The 17,035-nt window shown below is 58.9% G+C and overlaps 1 protein-coding gene across 2 annotated transcripts in view; it reads left to right on the top strand.

Moving 5' to 3' along the window:
* Nucleotides 1-394: 394 nt before the first annotated feature.
* Nucleotides 395-17,035, top strand: part of SETD1B (SET domain containing 1B, histone lysine methyltransferase) — a 27,552-nt gene continuing 10,911 nt past the window's right edge. The window contains exons 1-12 of one of the 2 annotated variants that reach the window (XM_064272151.1): nt 395-486; nt 983-1,170; nt 1,388-1,486; nt 2,126-2,396; nt 4,495-4,607; nt 5,525-6,775; nt 10,379-11,209; nt 12,993-13,254; nt 13,335-13,672; nt 13,753-13,861; nt 14,024-14,512; nt 15,671-16,930. In XM_064272151.1, coding sequence (XP_064128221.1) covers nt 997-1,170; nt 1,388-1,486; nt 2,126-2,396; nt 4,495-4,607; nt 5,525-6,775; nt 10,379-11,209; nt 12,993-13,254; nt 13,335-13,672; nt 13,753-13,861; nt 14,024-14,512; nt 15,671-16,930 — 5,197 coding nt within the window. In that variant the 5' untranslated portion in view covers nt 395-486; nt 983-996. Of the gene's footprint in view, nt 487-982; nt 1,171-1,387; nt 1,487-2,125; nt 2,397-4,494; nt 4,608-5,524; nt 6,776-10,378; nt 11,210-12,992; nt 13,255-13,334; nt 13,673-13,752; nt 13,862-14,023; nt 14,513-15,670; nt 16,931-17,035 lie in introns of those variants that run through there. The other variant, XM_064272152.1, reaches the window with a different exon arrangement.

Genomic DNA, 17,035 nt, shown 5'->3' with positions numbered 1-17,035 from the left:
CCCCACCTAAGTCCCAGCAGAATAAATAAATTAAAAGGCCTTCCCCCGGGGAGGGGGGAGGCAGTGTGGGAGCGCGAGTGAGGGGTGGGGGGCCGCTGGGGCCCGGGGCTTTGGCGGCGCAGCTGCCGCCGCCGGGAGACTGCCTGGGAAAGCGGCGAAGAAGGCGAGGGGAGGAGGAAGAGGAGGAAGAGGAGGAGGAGGAGGAGGAAGAGGAGGAGGGTGAGCGCTCGGGTCGGGCTCCTTAGCGGTGTATTGTGGGATGTGCGGCGACTGGGAGCCGAGCCTCCGCCGCCAGCCGCCTCCCGGGCAGCAGCAGCAGCAGCAGAGGCAGCGGCAGCGGCGGCGGCAGCAGCTCCGGGCCCGGCAGCCGCGGCGGCGGCGGCGTCCCCCCCTCCCGGCCCCCCGTCCGGCGGCCCCGGCCTCGGCTCCCGCGGGGGACACCATGTACTGGCTGGCGGCGCAAGGAGGCCGGCGCCCGGCGGGGATGTAAGCGCGACCCGGGGAGGGAGAGGCCGCGGCCGGGCGCCCGGCGGCCCGCGCCCCCGGCCCCGGCCCGAGCAGGCGGGCGGGCGGGCAGGCGGGCGGGCGGCGCCAGGCCTCCGCGATCCCCGCGCCCGCGCCGGGCCGAGCGGGCGAGCGAGCGAGCGCCACGCCGGGAAGGCGGCCGGGCGGGCGGGCACCATGGGCCGGAGCCCGCGTCCTCCCGGCACCCTCGGCCCCGCCAGCTCGCACCGGGAGCCCTCGGGACCCCCTGGCTGCCGCTCCGAGACGGTGGCCGAGCGGGCGGGCGCTTAATTCTTCCGGAAGGCTTATTCGAGCTCTTCATTCTTATTTTGGGGGGAGCCAGCGAGACAGCGCCTTTCGGGGCGCGCTGGTAAGGTGGGAGGGGGTGGGGGCTTGATGATTTGATTATTTCTCGTGTGTAGAGGAGCGGCCGCTGCCGCCGGCGCGGCGGAGACGACAACAACTTGCTCGTTTTCAGGTTGGGTTAACGGCATGGAGAACAGTCACCCCCCCCACCACCACCACCAGCAGCCCCCGCCGCAGCCCGGCCCTTCGGGCGAGAGGAGGAACCACCACTGGAGAAGTTACAAGTTGATGATTGACCCGGCTCTGAAAAAGGGGCATCATAAACTGTACCGCTACGATGGGCAGCATTTCAGCCTGGCGGTGAGTAGCCGGCGCGCCTCCCCGGTACCCCCACCCCAGCCATGGCCCGGGAGAGGGGCCCGAGCTGCCCGGGGATCCCCCTCCGACCACGGGGCCAACTGTCAGCCGGATCCCCCGTCCTGGAGTTTGACAAGTGCCTGGAGAAGGGAGTCGGACCCCCGACCCCGGGGAGTGAGACCAGCCCTCCCATTCCGGGTTCCCCCATCCCTCCCCACAGATGTCCAGCAACCGCCCGGTGGAAATTGTCGAGGATCCCCGGGTGGTCGGGATCTGGACCAAAAACAAGGAGCTGGAGCTGTCTGTGCCCAAATTCAAGGTAGGACTCCTCCCCCCTGTTCCGCGGCCCCTCTCCACCCCCCCCCGCCCCCGCCCTCCTGGAGTTCGAAAATAACGCCAGTCCCGACCGAGCCCGGCCGGATTCCGAGTTCCCGCCGTCCGGCAGGAAAGTTTGGGCGCGGAGGGGGCAGTGCTGCCCAGAGGGGTGTCCCCTCTCGGCTACTGTAAACAGACTAACACTCGAGGAAAGTGTAATCAAGTCGCGGATACAGTGTCCCGCCCGCCCAGCTGGGGGGGTCCGGGTCCCCTCCTGGCTGCTGCTTGCCCAGGGACCCGCCCCCCTTCCCTGTCCCGGGACTTCAGGGGGACAACTTCCTACCATAGGGGTGACCCCTGACGGGCCAGCGGTGAGAAGAGGCCAGCATGGGGGGCGGGGGGAGAGAAACTGTTTCTTTTTCCCCTTTCCTTCCGAACCCAGAGGACTTCCACGTTCCAAACGATTTAATCCTCGGCTTCCCGGGCCCGCCCGCGTGCATTTTTTTTTTCCCCCCCGAAAAAAAAACAAAAAACAAAAATATTTTTTTACCCCTCATTGTTTTCAACGCGCGGGCGGGGAAGGTCGCGTTTTCCCTTGGTTTTCAACGTCCTCCAAACTCCCTTCCCCCCTCGTCCCTGCCAGATCGATGAGTTCTACGTGGGCCCGGTGCCTCCGAAGCAGGTGACATTTGCCAAGCTGAATGATAACATCCGCGAAAACTTCCTGAGGGACATGTGCAAGAAGTATGGGGAGGTGGAGGAGGTGGAGATTTTGTACAACCCCAAGACCAAGAAGCACTTGGGCATCGCCAAGGTGGTCTTTGCCACGGTCAGGGGCGCCAGGGAGGCAGTTCAGCACTTGCATAGCACTTCTGTCATGGGTAATATCATCCACGTGGAGCTGGACACCAAGGGTGAGTGAAGCCGCCCCGCCTGCCCACGGGGAGGAGCCCAGGAAACCTGTCAGGGTGCCCCCTTTCCCCCCCAGTGCCCCCTCTGGCAGTGTTGCCTCTCCCCCCCACCACAACTTTTATCTTTTGCCCCCTCCTGAGGGTAGAGTCACGTGGAGCTAAATGTGTTGTTTGTTGCTAGGAGACAGGCTGTAATTTACCAAATGGGCCGGTCCTTGGCCACTGCACCCCTGGGGACCATCCAGAGGCTTCCCCACACCTCTGACACCTCTGCGGGCCCCTCTCTGAGCCCTGGTGGCCTCGGTTTAGACAGTCTCGTGCTGCTGCTGCTGTTCAGGGAGAAAGCAAGGTTTATTTGTGGGGGGCTGCGGGAGAGCCACTGAGATGCCTTTAAACATAGAAGGAGAAGGTCCCTCAACTAAAAAGTGACTCTTCTGAGTTCCCAGGGTGTTCCCCTCCTCACCCTGCTGCCCCTTACCCCAGGAAGCAGGAACCAGCCTGGGCCAGGAGTGTTGTTTCATTGATAATGTTTCCTAAGAGGAGTGGGGCGGGCTACTCTGGGTGTTGGAGGGTTGACACCGAGTCTTCCCTCCTCTCTCTTAAAGAGACAGCAGCACTTCTCCCGCGGAATCCCAGCTGGCTGGGTGGCTGCTGGGAAAGGGGTGCGAGGCAGGCCACACATCCCCCTGCAGGGGCCCTGAGACGACTCCTAGACGCTGGCTGGGGGGCTTCAGGACTCTAGGGCTTCCCCCAGAGATTGCCCTTGGCCCCTCTAGGGAAGTTCCCCCCAGAGGTGGAGATTTGAGAGCTGGAATAGAACAGAGGTGCCTGCTGCTCTGAGGGCCAGCCCTGAGGCAGGCACTGTGGGCTGCAGAGCCCCCTGGGGTTCCTGCACAGCCCCTCCTGGGAGGGCCCAGATGGGTAGCTTTCAGGAGTTTGTGAGCACCAGGGTCCAGGGGACACTGGGCACATCAGACCCAAGACAGGAACACTCAAACCTTCCTTGTTTACTTTAATAATTAACATGTGTTGACTGAGTCTCAGACCAGGCTGGGTGTTATAAAGGGACCTGCTGGTCCCCACAGGCTCACTTACCCCACAAGTGTTTGCTGTGCAGGTGCCTGGTTCTGTGTCTCCTCAGAGGACAAGCGCACAGTCAGCTCCTGTCATGCCCACTCCCCCTCCCCTCACCATCCCTGGTCTCCATCTCTGGGAAGAGGGGTACAGACACTTTGAACCCTGTGTACCCCCTTGAGTGGCTGCAGTGATTTCTCCTTGCGAATCAACTGTGGAGACTCCTCCCCCATCACGCTCCCACAGCTTAAGGAGCAGCCAGCTCTTACCAAAATTTCATTTCTGCAAAAAAAGGCCCTCAGAGACTGCCAACAAAGTTTGTATTTCACGAAAGAAAGAAATCAGTACAGTGTAGCTCAAGGAATGCGGCTCCTTTGCATATGTAAGCCGCTGCTGGGGAGGCTCTATAAATATCGGTAACAGGCTCCCTTGGTCTAGAAAGGCCTCTCACCGGCCGCCCTGCGGGGGGTTATAGTAGGGCTCCTTGGGACAGCGCCCCAGGCAGTAGGCAGAGTTGGGGCCCCCCTGGGTCCCCAGCCTGGCCAGAAGCATGTGAGGCTCATAGTAACATGGTTCTAGAGTGTATTTTGTGAACTCTGCTGGGTGTCTGGCCCCAGATAGGTTAGCAAACTGTCACCGGGCTTCCCCTTCCCTTGCTCCCAGCCCCTGACTGTTAAGCAGGAGGGTGAAAGGAAGAGGGAGACCTGCCTGTTTCCTTGGGTGCCATTGCCCAGGTACTGACAAGGGGCTTTGTGTTGGGGGGTGGCATTTCTGGATGTGGGGGCATCCCAGGCCTCACAACACATTAAATTCTTGGAATCAAAAAATTCTTTGACAGCTGAACAGCTTCATTGAACAGAGGAAGACTGAGGCACCAGAGGGGGTGGGAATGGAGTCAAGGCCACACAGCTTCTTCCCCAGGCCTCGGGTCTTAGGCCTAGAGGACCCCCAAGGATGCTAGGCAGGTGGGAATCACTGGGGGGCCCCATCCTGGAACCTCACTGATCCCCACCCTGCATTCCCCCAGGGGAAACCCGCATGCGGTTCTATGAACTGCTGGTCACAGGCCGCTACACACCCCAGACCCTCCCGGTGGGTGAGCTGGGCGCCGTCTCTCCACTGGTGAACGAGACGCTGCAGGTGGGTTTTCCCTGATGCTACCCCACCCCGTCTTCCACCCCACCCCCCTTTCACCACCATTGCTTTGAAGACCTAGGCTTAGAAAGGGAGCCAAGCCTGGCCACGCCTACCACAGGTTCACAGCGGGGTGCAGTGTTGAAAAGCCCTGTTTTCCCAATATCCTTTTCAATGTGGCTCCCCTGGGACGTTCCCTGTGGCTTTCAGCCACACTTCGCACTTCGTCCCTCCCTGCAGCCCTTCCTTGGCACAGGCTGGAATTCCCACAGACCCAGACCCCACCCAGAGCCTGCGTTTTCCACAGAGTAAGACTGACACCTTCCCCAACCACTACCTCCCAGGGCACGCAACCAGATGGCCTTCACATGGGGGAGATTCTTCTCCCAGCACCTCGACGCTCCCACTCTCAGGAGTAGTTTTTCCAGAATGAAGAGTCCTTGCTTACTTGCTGCTCAACTGGGTTGTTCGTTAGGCACTTTTAGTATGTCACCCTATTTAAATCCTAAAACCCCAGGGTGGGGGAGTAGGGTCCTTGGCCACCCCCCTCACTCCTAAGACCATAGTTCTTTCTGCTACCCTTCCTTGGGAGGTCCTTGATTCCTGACAGTCCTAGACTACTAGACTAGGAGGAAATCCTAGCTTAAGCCAAGACATCAGGCTCTCAACTCTTTTTTCTGTCTCTAGGATCAAAAAGCCCTCAAGATTCCCTGAAAATAATTGACTACCCCAAGATTAGAGTAAGGTTAGGACCATCCTGGTAGCCCTCCACAGTCTCCCCTTCTTCCTCTCCCCATGCTGTAGTTTGAAAGCAATTACTTTGGCTCTGAGCTCCCCAGCAACCACAGTGAGAAGGGAAAGCAGCCCTGTTCCATTGAGTCTCCCCTTCCCTGCCATGGTCTCATATCTCTCTCTGTTTCTAGCTGTCTGATGCCCTGAAACGTCTCAAGGATGGCAGCCTGTCTGCGGGCTGTGGCTCCGGATCATCCTCTGTCACCCCTAATAGTGGAGGGACACCCTTCTCCCAGGACACGGCTTATTCTAGCTGCCGCCTGGACACGCCCAACTCCTATGGACAGGGCACACCGCTAACACCCCGCCTGGGCACCCCCTTCTCGCAGGACTCCAGCTACTCCAGCCGCCAACCCACACCCTCCTACCTCTTTAGCCAGGACCCTGCAGCAACATTCAAGGCTCGACGCCATGAGAGCAAGTTCACGGATGCCTACAACCGCCGCCACGAGCATCACTATGTCCACAATTCTTCCGCAGTCACTGCGGTGGCAGGGGCCACGGCCGCCTTCCGGGGCTCCTCGGACCTCCCGTTTGGGGCAGTTGGCAGCAGTGGGAGCAGCAGCGGCCCACCCTACAAGGCCCAGCCACAGGACTCAGCCACGTTTGCCCACACTCCACCGCCTGCCCAAGCAGCCCCTGCTCCCACTCCCGGAGTCACCTTCAAGTCGGCTTTCTCTCCATATCAGACCCCAGCACACCCCTTTCTGCCACCCCCCGAGGAGCCCACTGCCGCGGCCACCTTTGGGGCACGCGACGGTGGGGAGTTCCGGAGGGCACCTGCACCCCCACCCCTGCCACCTGCCGAGCCTGTGGCCAAGGAGAAGCCCGGTACGCCGCCTGGCCCCCCACCACCAGACACCAACAGTATGGAGCTGGGTGGCCGTCCAACCTTTGGCTGGAGCCCCGAACCGTGCATTAGCCCAGGCACACCCACGTTGGAGTCGTCACCCGCGGGGCCTGAAAAGCCCCACGACAGTCTGGACTCGCGCATTGAGATGTTGCTAAAGGAGCAGCGCACCAAATTGCCCTTCTTGCGGGAGCAGGACTCGGACACCGAGCTGCAGATGGAGGGCAGCCCCATCTCCTCCTCCTCCTCCCAGCTCTCCCCTCTGGCTTCCTTCGGCACGAACTCCCAGCCTGGCTTTCGAGGCCCCACACCACCCTCCTCACGCCCCTCCAGCACTGGCTTGGAGGACATCAGCCCTACGCCACTGCCCGACTCGGATGAGGATGATGAGCTGGGCATGGGCCTGGGCCTGGGGCTTCGACCCCCACCTGAGCCTGGCCCCCCAGACCCTACCAGTCTTCTGGGCCAGACGGGCGACATGGCCTTGGAGCTGGCTGGAGACAGGACCCCAACCTCAGAGAAGATGGACGAGGTACCTCCATGTCTGTATCTCTCTGGGATTAGCTTGTCTGTCTTGTGTCTCCTCCTTCACCCTTGAAACGTTTGGGATAACTAGCTAGGGCACAGAAGCAACAGGGCTAGCGAAGCCAAAACAGCACACTGGATGTAGAGAATAAAAGAGGATGCAAAAAGCACCAGGGGCTATGATTGAATATCTGACTTGGCTCTGAGCTCCCTGGCAGCAATGGCGAGAAGGGGAACATGGCCTAGTTCTCTTAGTCTCCTTGTTAGGTAAGAGGAGTCAGGACTTCCCAGGGATAAATTCTGACTTGAGCTTCTGTGATAGAATTTTGCCGAGACCTCAAGGGTTTTGGGCTGTGGTGATGGTTCTGGGTCTTCTCTGTTGGTGGCTTGGGGATAGACGGCCCTGGTCCTGAACTGCAGGCAGATTAGGTGAAGGGAGCTAGCCAGAGTTCTCTGCTGGGCTAGACCAGGCAGGAGCTCTGGAGCACTGTCTCCTAAAGCCTGGTGCCCTCTGGGGAGATGGAAAACCATGGCGGGGGGTGGGGGGGGACAGAGGGAAGTGCCCTTTCTGTCTCATCTTGGCTCTTGAGCGAAGGAGAAAAGGGCCAGCTCAGATAGAGGGCTGCAGCCAGAGGCAGGCAAGCTTGGCAGCCCCCAGCTAGGCCCTCCTCTGGGGTCTCACTGCCAAACCTCCAGCTTCAGGAAGTTCTGCTGAGGGGTTGGGGGGCCGTGCAGTATGCCACACTCTCTTGGGGAGGGGTTAGATCATCCTGGGCTCCAGCTCCTCTCCTCCTGGCCCAGGCCCCTGTCGTTGTTCTCCTGGGTAGCCCTGGATTGGAGCCTATGTGGGCCTGGCGGGCATGAACAGCCAGAGGGCCTGGACAGAGCTCCATGCCCCTGTGGGCGTCAGGGAGGAGGGTCCCTCCTTCCTGGTCTTTTTGATTAGACCAGCTTGGCTGCCTCAGGGGGGAACAGAGAGGAACATAGCCTGCCTGGGAGGGGACCACAGGTGGCTGGGGCTCCAAGGGGACCTTTCTGTGGTTCTGGGGAAGTGGTTTCTGATGTCTAGGCAAGGGATGACAGGTGTGCAGAACGGGGTTGCTGCGGGCCCTGCCAGCTCCCCAGTCCTTCTGAGCTGCTTAGAGTCCGGGAACATTTTACCATGCCAACCAGCTGGTTCAGGGCTGGGAAGCCCAGAGTAGCCAGGAAGAGTTGGCTCCCCCACCATGTGACTGTAGGGAAGGGGAGAGACTGAGGCCCAGAGAGCTGGGGTCTCGGATACCCCAGGATTTAAGCCCTTGGAGCTGAGATACTGACAGCCTCCAGGCCGGCCCTCGGGAGCCCCCTGCTGGCGGCGAGGAGAGCAGCACCTGAGCTCCCCGGGTGACTGGAGTATCCACAGCCCTAGACTGAGGAGCTGGCAGGGAGCAAGGCAGGGGGGACCTGTGGTGGAGCGGGGTGAGGAGTTTCCTATTCCTCAAAGAGGTGAGGTGGTTAGAAACTCAAGCTCCAGCCAGTGAGCCATGAAGCCCTGCTCTGTCACTTACTAGTTATGACCGTGGGGAAGCCACTTTCCCTCTCTGGGTCTCAGTTTCGTCATCTGTCAAATGGGATGGTGAGAGTACTAGCCTCACACTGTGGTCCCAGCTTAAGTGAAGTGCCTCACAGGCAGGGCTGGCTGAGGTGGGCAGTCAGCACTCGGGTAGTCTGGGTTCCCACCCCCAACCGGGCTGGCGGGAGGAGGGGCCAAGAGAGAGGCAGGACCTGAGGGCCCAGGTCTTGTGATTGGCTGGCTGCAGAGGGCTGGGTTAACCCTCTGTGTTCTGTGTTTCCCTGGTCGGTGCTGTCCAGGACGGATCTCCTTGGTCGTTCTGGGGAGTGTCAGACTGAGCCTTTCATCCCTCCCTCCCAGTCTGTGCATGGGGATCCTGAGCGGGGAGAGAGTGTGTGTGCGTACGTGTGTGCATAGGCGTGTGTGTGTGTGCGTGCATAAGCATACGGTTATATGTGTATGTACGTGTATGAGAGTGTGTGTGTGCGCGCGAGCGCATTCTTGTGTATGTGTGTGGGGGTGTGTGTGTTTGTAAGTAAGCGGCGTGTGTGTGTGTGTGTGTGTGTGTGTGTGTGTGTGTCGGGGACTGGCAAGGGCCAGAGCTTTCTGTTCCCAGTTTCCGCGCCCTCACCTGCAGATCTGACTCCTGCCCTTGGACCCGCCCCTCACCCCGGAAACTCGCTCCCACGCACTCCCTGTTTCTTGCAGCGCGCGAAGCCTCCTGCCCCCTCAGCTGAACACTCTGCCCTGCCGTTTCTGGCTTATGGCGCAGGGCCTGAGGCATCTCTCTAGCCTCTGATCTTGACGCCTGAGCTCTAGGGGTGGGCCCTCCTCTCCCCGCCCCGCCTTCCTGCTCCTCCTCTGGCTTCTAGCCCCACCGCCAGCCTCAGACTGCAGCCAGCTCCACAAAACCGCAGCGTCAAGGGACCCTCGCCCACTTTTGCCGGGCGTCCATCGTCCCGACTCCTCCCTTGCCCTCTCTCCAGACACTCCAGGATGCCACCAGCGCCCGCCTCCCCCGACGCTGGGCAGCCTCATTCCTGACCGGCCAGGCCACTCTGGGCCAGAGCCTAAGCTCCTGTGTGTGTCTCTTCATCGGTCCAAAGCGATTACAATGGAGGCCCACCTTACAGGGGCACAATTAAGATGAATTAAGATTTAAAAATAAGACGGCACTGGTCTTCAGCACCATCCTGGGCACATACTGAGCGCACAGTCACAGTAATAGGTGGCAATAGCAGTGATGTAGAATGAAGACATAGGTGCTTTTTCTGAACTCTCAGCACCACTAAGCCCACCTGCTTGAATGTCATCCTTTCTGAAAGGCCCTCTCTGCTAGGACAGTAGGCTGGCTCAGAGCACAGGCAGGAGCCAACTTCCTGCCTCAAATCCTGGTCCCTTCTCTTATTGGCTGTGTGGCTTATAAGGGAAGTTACTTCAGTTCTCTGTGTCCCCATTTCTTCATACGTAAAAATGGAGATAGATAATACATCTACTCCGTAGCTTGTTCTGAGATTGTACGGACAACACTAAAGGCCAGGAGTGTTAACTATTAGTATTATGGTCTCTAAAGACAGATGGAAACAGAATCTCTCGGAATGAAACAGAGTGTACTTCCCTCTGCACACCGCATTCCCCTTCCACATCCCCCTCCCGGGATTGGTGCCTCTGCTCTGCATACTGTATACTTCACATTGCATTGGTTTCCCCTCTGCCTCTGCCTTCTAGAAGGTCCGCTCCATGAGGGCAAGATTTCTGCCCACCTTGTCCACAGTGGCTGGCATGCAAGAGGTGCTGAGTGGGGGTTGAATGAATGAGTTGAATCTTCATGATAAGCCCCACTTTGCAAGCAGGGAAACTGAGGCTTAAAGAGGTTAAGTGACTTGCCCAAGGCCACGTAGCTGGGAAGATGGGCCCAGGACCCGAAATGCAGAGTCCGTGTTGTTGATGCGGTTCTTGTAGACGGCTGCTTTTCCCACCTCTTGATGTTCTGAAAGGAGTTCAGGAGCTGGTTTGGCCTCCTGACCTCACCCTCACCCTTCTCTGCTCTCCCCACAGGGCCAGCAATCCTCAGGCGAGGACATGGAGATCTCGGACGATGAGATGCCCTTGGCCCCCATCACCAGTGCTGACTGCCCCAAGCCCATGGTGGTGACTCCGGGGGCGGCGGCTGTGGCGGCCCCCTCCGTGCTGGCCCCAACCCTGCCGCTGCCCCCGCCACCTGGCTTCCCACCGCTGCCCCCACCCCCACCACCACCCCCACCGCAGCCCGGCTTCCCCATGCCACCACCTCTTCCACCACCACCACCCCCGCCACCCCCAGCCCACCCGGCTGTGACAGTGCCCCCGCCACCCCTGCCGGCACCGCCACCACCTGGCGTGCCACCCCCGCCCATCCTGCCACCGCTGCCCCCCTTCCCGCCAGGGCTGTTCCCCGTGATGCAGGTGGACATGAGCCATGTGCTGGGTGGCCAGTGGGGCGGCATGCCCATGTCCTTCCAGATGCAGACTCAGATGCTCAGCCGTCTGATGACGGGCCAGGGTGCCTGCCCCTACCCGCCCTTTATGGCCGCTGCGGCTGCCGCCGCCTCGGCTGGACTGCAGTTCGTCAACCTGCCCCCCTACCGGGGCCCCTTCTCCCTGAGCAATGCTGGTCCAGGCCGCGGGCAGCCCTGGCCCCCCCTGCCCAAGTTTGATCCATCAGTGCCTCCACCGGGCTACGTGCCCCGGCAGGAGGACCCGCACAAGGCCACGGTGGACGGCGTCCTGCTGGTGGTGCTCAAAGAGCTCAAGGCCACCATGAAGCGTGACCTCAACCGCAAGATGGTGGAGGTGGTGGCTTTCCGGGCCTTTGACGAGTGGTGGGACAAGAAGGAGCGTATGGCCAAGGTGGGTGGGTGCTGGGCACCCAGGGCTTCAGGTGGGTACGGGTGGGAACACAGCCAGGCCCTTCTTCCTCTTCCAAGGCATGTTCCTGGAAACACTGCTGCCTGCACCCCCAGCGTGGGAGGCACTGTGTGAACCAACACTTTAAAAGCCCTGATAACTGCACTGTCTAATTCAGTATCCACTAGCCGCACGTGGTGACTTTTTATATTAAGAACACTTACCAAGATGAATGAAATTAAAAATCCAGTTCCCCAGTAGTGCTAGCTGCATATCAAGTGCACCATAGCCACGTGTGGCCCGTGTCTACCAAATTGAACAGTGCTGATACAAAACATTTCTGTGGTCGCAGAGAATTCTATTAGTTCCACAGCTAAGAGACCTCTTGAATTTGGTTCAGCTCAGCATTTCTCGTGTCTTCTTTCATGTGGCATTCTGTCTTTGCAGGGCCACTTTTAGGAAAAGTATACTTGTTATCTGGTTGTTATTAATCTCACAAATAACTTGTAATGGTTTTCTCTATGCTGCCGTTGTTGTCATTGGATGCCATCAATTCCATTCCAACTCATAGCGACTCCATTGGACAGAGAAGAACTATCCCCACAGGGATTCCTAGGCTATAATCCTTATGGGAGCAGATTGCCAGGTCTTTTTTCCCATGGAATGGCTGGTTGGTTCCAACCACCAACTTTTCAGTTAGCAGCTCAGTCTTTAACCATTGCCAGCAGGGCTCGCTTTCTCTCTGTATAAGAGAAAATCTTCTTTGTAGTATTTGAAAAGCCCCTCAGTCACCACTCTCAATTCCAATCCCCTCTGCCCTCCTTCTCCCTCAAAGTGACTACAGTCGTCAGTTTGTATACCTTAAGAGCATGCTTGTAGGTCACGAGAGCTGCTCTCTGCATCAGGGTAAGTGGGACCCTGTCACTGCCTCAGTTTCTCATCTGTGCCATGGATAGTAATATCAGAAGGTACTGTATGAAAGTGCTGATATTCAACTGTGATTCCACGAAATTGTACTGACCCATAGTAACAGCCGATCCAACAGCTAGCCTGTTAGTAATGTGCAGGAAAAGAACCTCCTCTCCGTGAGAGCTGAGCCCTGTGCAGAGCGCCTAGTGTGGCTTATTTTGGTTAATTCTCACGACATCCCTGAAGGCTGTGTGTTTCAGAACTGCCAGGGGCCAGCCCGGAGTATACAGTGAAGTAAACTTAGTAGGTGCTTTTTTTTTTCTCCAATGCATTTAAATGGAAGAAAATGGAATAGAAAATATAACAACCCAGCTGCCATCAAGTCAGTTCCAACTCATTAGAGTAGAAATGTGCCCTATAGGTATCAGAGTAGAGATATGCTGTATAGGGTTCTCAATGGCTGATTTTTCAGAAGTAGATTGCCAGGCCTGTCCCCGAAGTGCCTCTGGGTGGACTTGAACTGCCAATGTTTCAGTCAGCAGCAAGCATGTTAACTGTTTGCGCCACCCAGGGACCTCAGCAGATGAAATAGTAAAGTGTAAACAGTATTTTGTGAAACTCTTGTCTCAATGATTTAGATGTGTGTTTACAATGTATTTTGACTTCCAGTCTGCAAATTACGACAGGTAGCTATAGTAGCCCCATTTTGCTGGTGGGGAAATGGAGGGCAGGGAGGCAGCATGGCGTCCTGGGAGTGTACTGAGTAACGGGCGGAAAGTAAGTGCGCAGGTAATGCTGGTGGCTGTTTGTGTTGAGAGGCAGGTCGGTGGCTCCAGGAGTAACCATGGTGACCATCTCCTTCCCTCCCGCACCCCAGGCCTCGCTGACCCCTGTGAAGTCGGGCGAGCACAAGGACGAGGACCGGCCAAAGCCCAAGGACCGTATTGCCTCATGCCTGCTGGAGTCGTGGGGCAAGGGTGAGGGCCTGGGCTATGAGGGCCTGGGCCTGGGCATCGGGCTGCGCGGGGCCATTCGCCTGCCCTCCTTCAAGGTCAAGAGGAAGGAGCCGCCGGACACAGCCTCGTCTGGTGACCAGAAGCGGCTGCGGCCCTCGACCTCTGTGGATGAGGAGGACGAAGGTTTGTCCCCTGACTCATCACTGGGTGCTGGTCCTGCCTTCCATCCCTAGCTCAGCTTTGATGCCCCTTCTGCCCCCTAGAGTTGGAGCGGGACCGGGACATGGCAGACGCCCCCTGCGAGCTTGCCAAGCGGGACCCCAAGGGCGTGGGTGTGCGGCGGCGACCAGCGCGGCCCCTGGAGCTGGACAGTGGCGGGGAAGAAGACGAGAAGGAGTCACTGTCTGCGTCCTCGTCATCCTCTGCATCCTCGTCCTCGGGATCCTCCACGACCTCACCCTCTTCCTCGGCCTCAGACAAAGAGGAGGAGGAGCAGGAGAGCACAGAGGAGGAGGAAGAGGAGGAGGAAGGTGCAGAGGAGGAGGAGGAGGAGGACCGCAGAAGCCAGATCTCCTCCTCGACCTCGTCCACGTCAGATAAGGTAGGCGTGGGTCAGGGAGGCCTTGGGCACCAGAGGGGCAGCCGAGGGCTCACCTGTCCCTGCCCATCCCTCTCCCCCAGGATGATGACGATGAAGATGAAGACAGTGATGACCGGGAAGAGTCTGAGAACGATGACGACATGGCCCGGTCGCAGCCGAGTGAGAAGGAAGAGCCAGACTCAGATGGAGGTGAGCGGGGCGGTGGGCAGCCTGGCTTGGCTGTTGAGTTATTCGTGTGCACACACACATGCACATAAGCACGCACACACCCTGAGACTTCGGGTGAAGTGTCTGGCCTAGATTCGGGGAACAGTGCATAATGAAGTGACCCCTCTTCTGTCCTCGGCCCAGAGGAGACAGCGAGCATCGCTACCTCCAAGGTGGACGAAGAGTCATCCAGTGAAAGTTCTGAGTCTTCTGGATTTGAGTCGAGCTCCGAGTCCTCGTCCGAGTCCTCAGAGGATGAAGAGGAGGTGGCAGTGGGGGAGGAGGAGGAAGAAGAGGAGGAGGAGGAGGTGGCAGAGGACAGCATGGCTCCTCCTGCCCATGAGGACTTGGAGGAGGACATGGAAGAAGCGTCGATGGCCATGGGGACGCCTGCAGTGGAGTCCCTGGGCCCAGAAGAGGAGGTGGACATTGAGGTGGGGGACGAAGCCCCTGAGGAGCAGGCCTCCACGTTGGAGGAGCCCCCACTGCCTGCGAGCGTCGAGGAGCTGGCAGGCTGTAAGGAGCCCCTCGAGGAGCTGGGCCTGAACCACGAAGGGGCCATGTTGCTGACTCCAGAGCCAGTCACCGTGGACATGGAGGTCCAGCCCTTGTCATCCCCTGAGCACACCCCAGGTAACCCCTGCAGCCCCCCATTCACCATCAGAATGAGCTCCAGCTCACTTGGGTAAATCACTTAAACGTCCCAAGTCTAGGTTTCCTCATCTGTAAAATGGGGCTGTTTGAGGCCAGGGGATAGAGTGAGATGATGTGTAATGTGCCACGTGCCAGGGACGTCTTAGATAAACACTGAAAGAGAACCGTGGCCTTACGATTCCTCAATGCCACTGTTTAATCCTTGGGCCTTTGGTCCCATGAGATGCTATCAAGAAAAGGAGGTGGGTGTTACGGACATTTTAGTGACAGAGACGCTGCACCACCATCTTGGTGGAGTGTCACAAAGCATGTTAAAGGCTCCAAGAGCGCCATCGAATAGAACTTCCTGCAGTGATGGAAACGTTCTGTGTCTGCAGCATCCAGTGTGGCACCCACGAGCCACACTTGAAACGTGGCTTGTGCAGTTCAGGATCTGGATTTGTAATGTTATTTCATTTTGATTGATTTAAACTTAAACAGCCATACGTGGCTACTATGTATCTCCAGTAAGCCCTTCAGAAAGAAACCTGCTGTACTTGGTTGAATTCTGTTTTATTTGGCCAGGGAACCGCAGGTCTTTGAATGTTGACTCAGTTATTTATCATGTGCCTCTTGTGTCCCCAGGACTGATTTAAGCATTGACAATACAGCCATGGACCAAACAGGCGAAAATACCTGCACCCCGGGGAGCTAACATTATAGGGCAGGGGAATAAACAATAGTAGATAAATGTTAGAAGAAAAGCCTTAAAGGCTCTGACAAGTCCTGCAAAAAAAAGAGACTTGCTGGATTTTATTTGCCCTCAGAACCCATTTTTCTTAGACTACCTGTTCCCAGTCCACAGGAATGCTGTTCTGAGGAGCACAGTTTTAGAGGCTAGCAAGCATGCCTTCTTTGTCTTTGAGATATTCTAGTCATATATAAAAAGCCCCTACCGCGTGCCCAACTCTGGGCTGGGCGCTGAATAGTCTTTGAATGGTTTAGCTTGGGGAGAGTGGTTCCTGCACTCACAGAACCTGGGAAACCCAGAGGGATATGAATGGATCGGGTGTCAGTGCACAGTAGGGCAGCAATGGTAGGGCCCCAAGAGATGTTTGAATCAATTCAGTGATGGTTCGGCTTTCTCCTCCCCTGCAGAGGATGACCTGGAGGCGAAGCCTGAGCCCCCGACAATGCTGTCCCTGCCCCCACAGCCACCATTGCCACCCCCTCGGCTGCCCCGACCACCCAGCCCGCCACCAGAGCCCAGGGCCCCAGAACCTCAACACCCACCTGTCCCTCTGGAGCCTCCCCCCGAGGAGCAGCCCCCGCGCACACCAAGCCTATGTGGCAGCCTGGCCAAGTCGCAGAGCACAGAGACGGTGCCGGCCACGCCCGGCAGGGAGCCCCCGCTCTCGGGGGGCAGCAGCAGCCTGTCTCTGAGCTCCCCTCAGGTGCCTGGCAGCCCCTTCTCCTACCCAACCCCATCCCCTGGCCTGAGCAGTGGGAGCCTCCCGCGGACGCCTGGCCGGGACTTCAGCTTCACGCCCACCTTCCCCGAGCCTGGTGGACCCCTGCTCCTGCCCGTCTGTCCCCTCCCAGCTGGCCGGCGTGATGAGCGGCCTGGGCCCCTGGCCTCCCCGGTGCTCCTGGAGGCGGGCCTGCCGCTCCCCCTGCCCCTGCCCTTGCCCCTGCCCTTGGCATTGCCCGTACCTGTCCTGCGGGCCCAGACGCGGGCCCCTGCCCAGCTGCCACCCTTGTTGCCTGCTCCACTGGCCCCCTGCCCGCCCCCTATCAAGAGGAAGCCGGGCCGGCCCCGGCGGTCCCCGCCAGCAGTGCTTTCCTTGGATGGGCCCTTGGTCCGGCCGCCAGGGGCTCCCCTGGGAAGGGACCTTCTGCTCCTGCCAGGCCAGCCACAGGCTCCAGTCTTCCCCAGCACCCATGACCCCCGGGCCGTGACCCTGGACTTCCGGAACGCGGGGATCCCAGCACCCCCACCGCCCCTGCCCCCCCAGCCCCCACCGCCCCCACCTCCACCACCCATTGAGCCCACCAAGCTGCCCTTTAAGGAGCTCGAGAACCAGTGGCCCTCTGAGGCCATCCCACCAGGCTCCCGTGGACGTGACGAGGCCACTGAGGAGGACATGGAGCTAGCCAAGGTGCGGGGGCCATGGCGCAGGCCGCCCAAGAAGCGCCACGAGGACCTAGTGGTGGGTGCGGCCTCGCCCGAGCTCTCGCCACCGCAGCCCCTCTTCCGGCCCCGCTCGGAGTTCGAGGAGATGACCATCCTGTATGACATATGGAACGGCGGAATTGACGAGGAGGACGTCCGTTTCCTGTGTGTCACCTACGAGCGACTGCTGCAGCAGGACAATGGCATGGACTGGCTCAACGACACGCTCTGGGTTTACCATCCCTATATCCTGCCTAACGGATGCAGGGGTGTCCTCGCCCTGCCTTGCTGGGCCCCTTCTCCTTGTCCACAGTGGCTCCATGGCGATGGCCAAGACAACGGCTAGAGTC

Source organism: Loxodonta africana, chromosome 19 (genome assembly GCF_030014295.1).
Source record: "Loxodonta africana isolate mLoxAfr1 chromosome 19, mLoxAfr1.hap2, whole genome shotgun sequence".
Classification (NCBI taxonomy): Eukaryota; Metazoa; Chordata; class Mammalia; order Proboscidea; family Elephantidae; genus Loxodonta; species Loxodonta africana.
The sequence above is the reverse complement of the archived record's forward strand: the minus strand, read 5'-3'. Positions and strand labels throughout refer to the sequence as shown.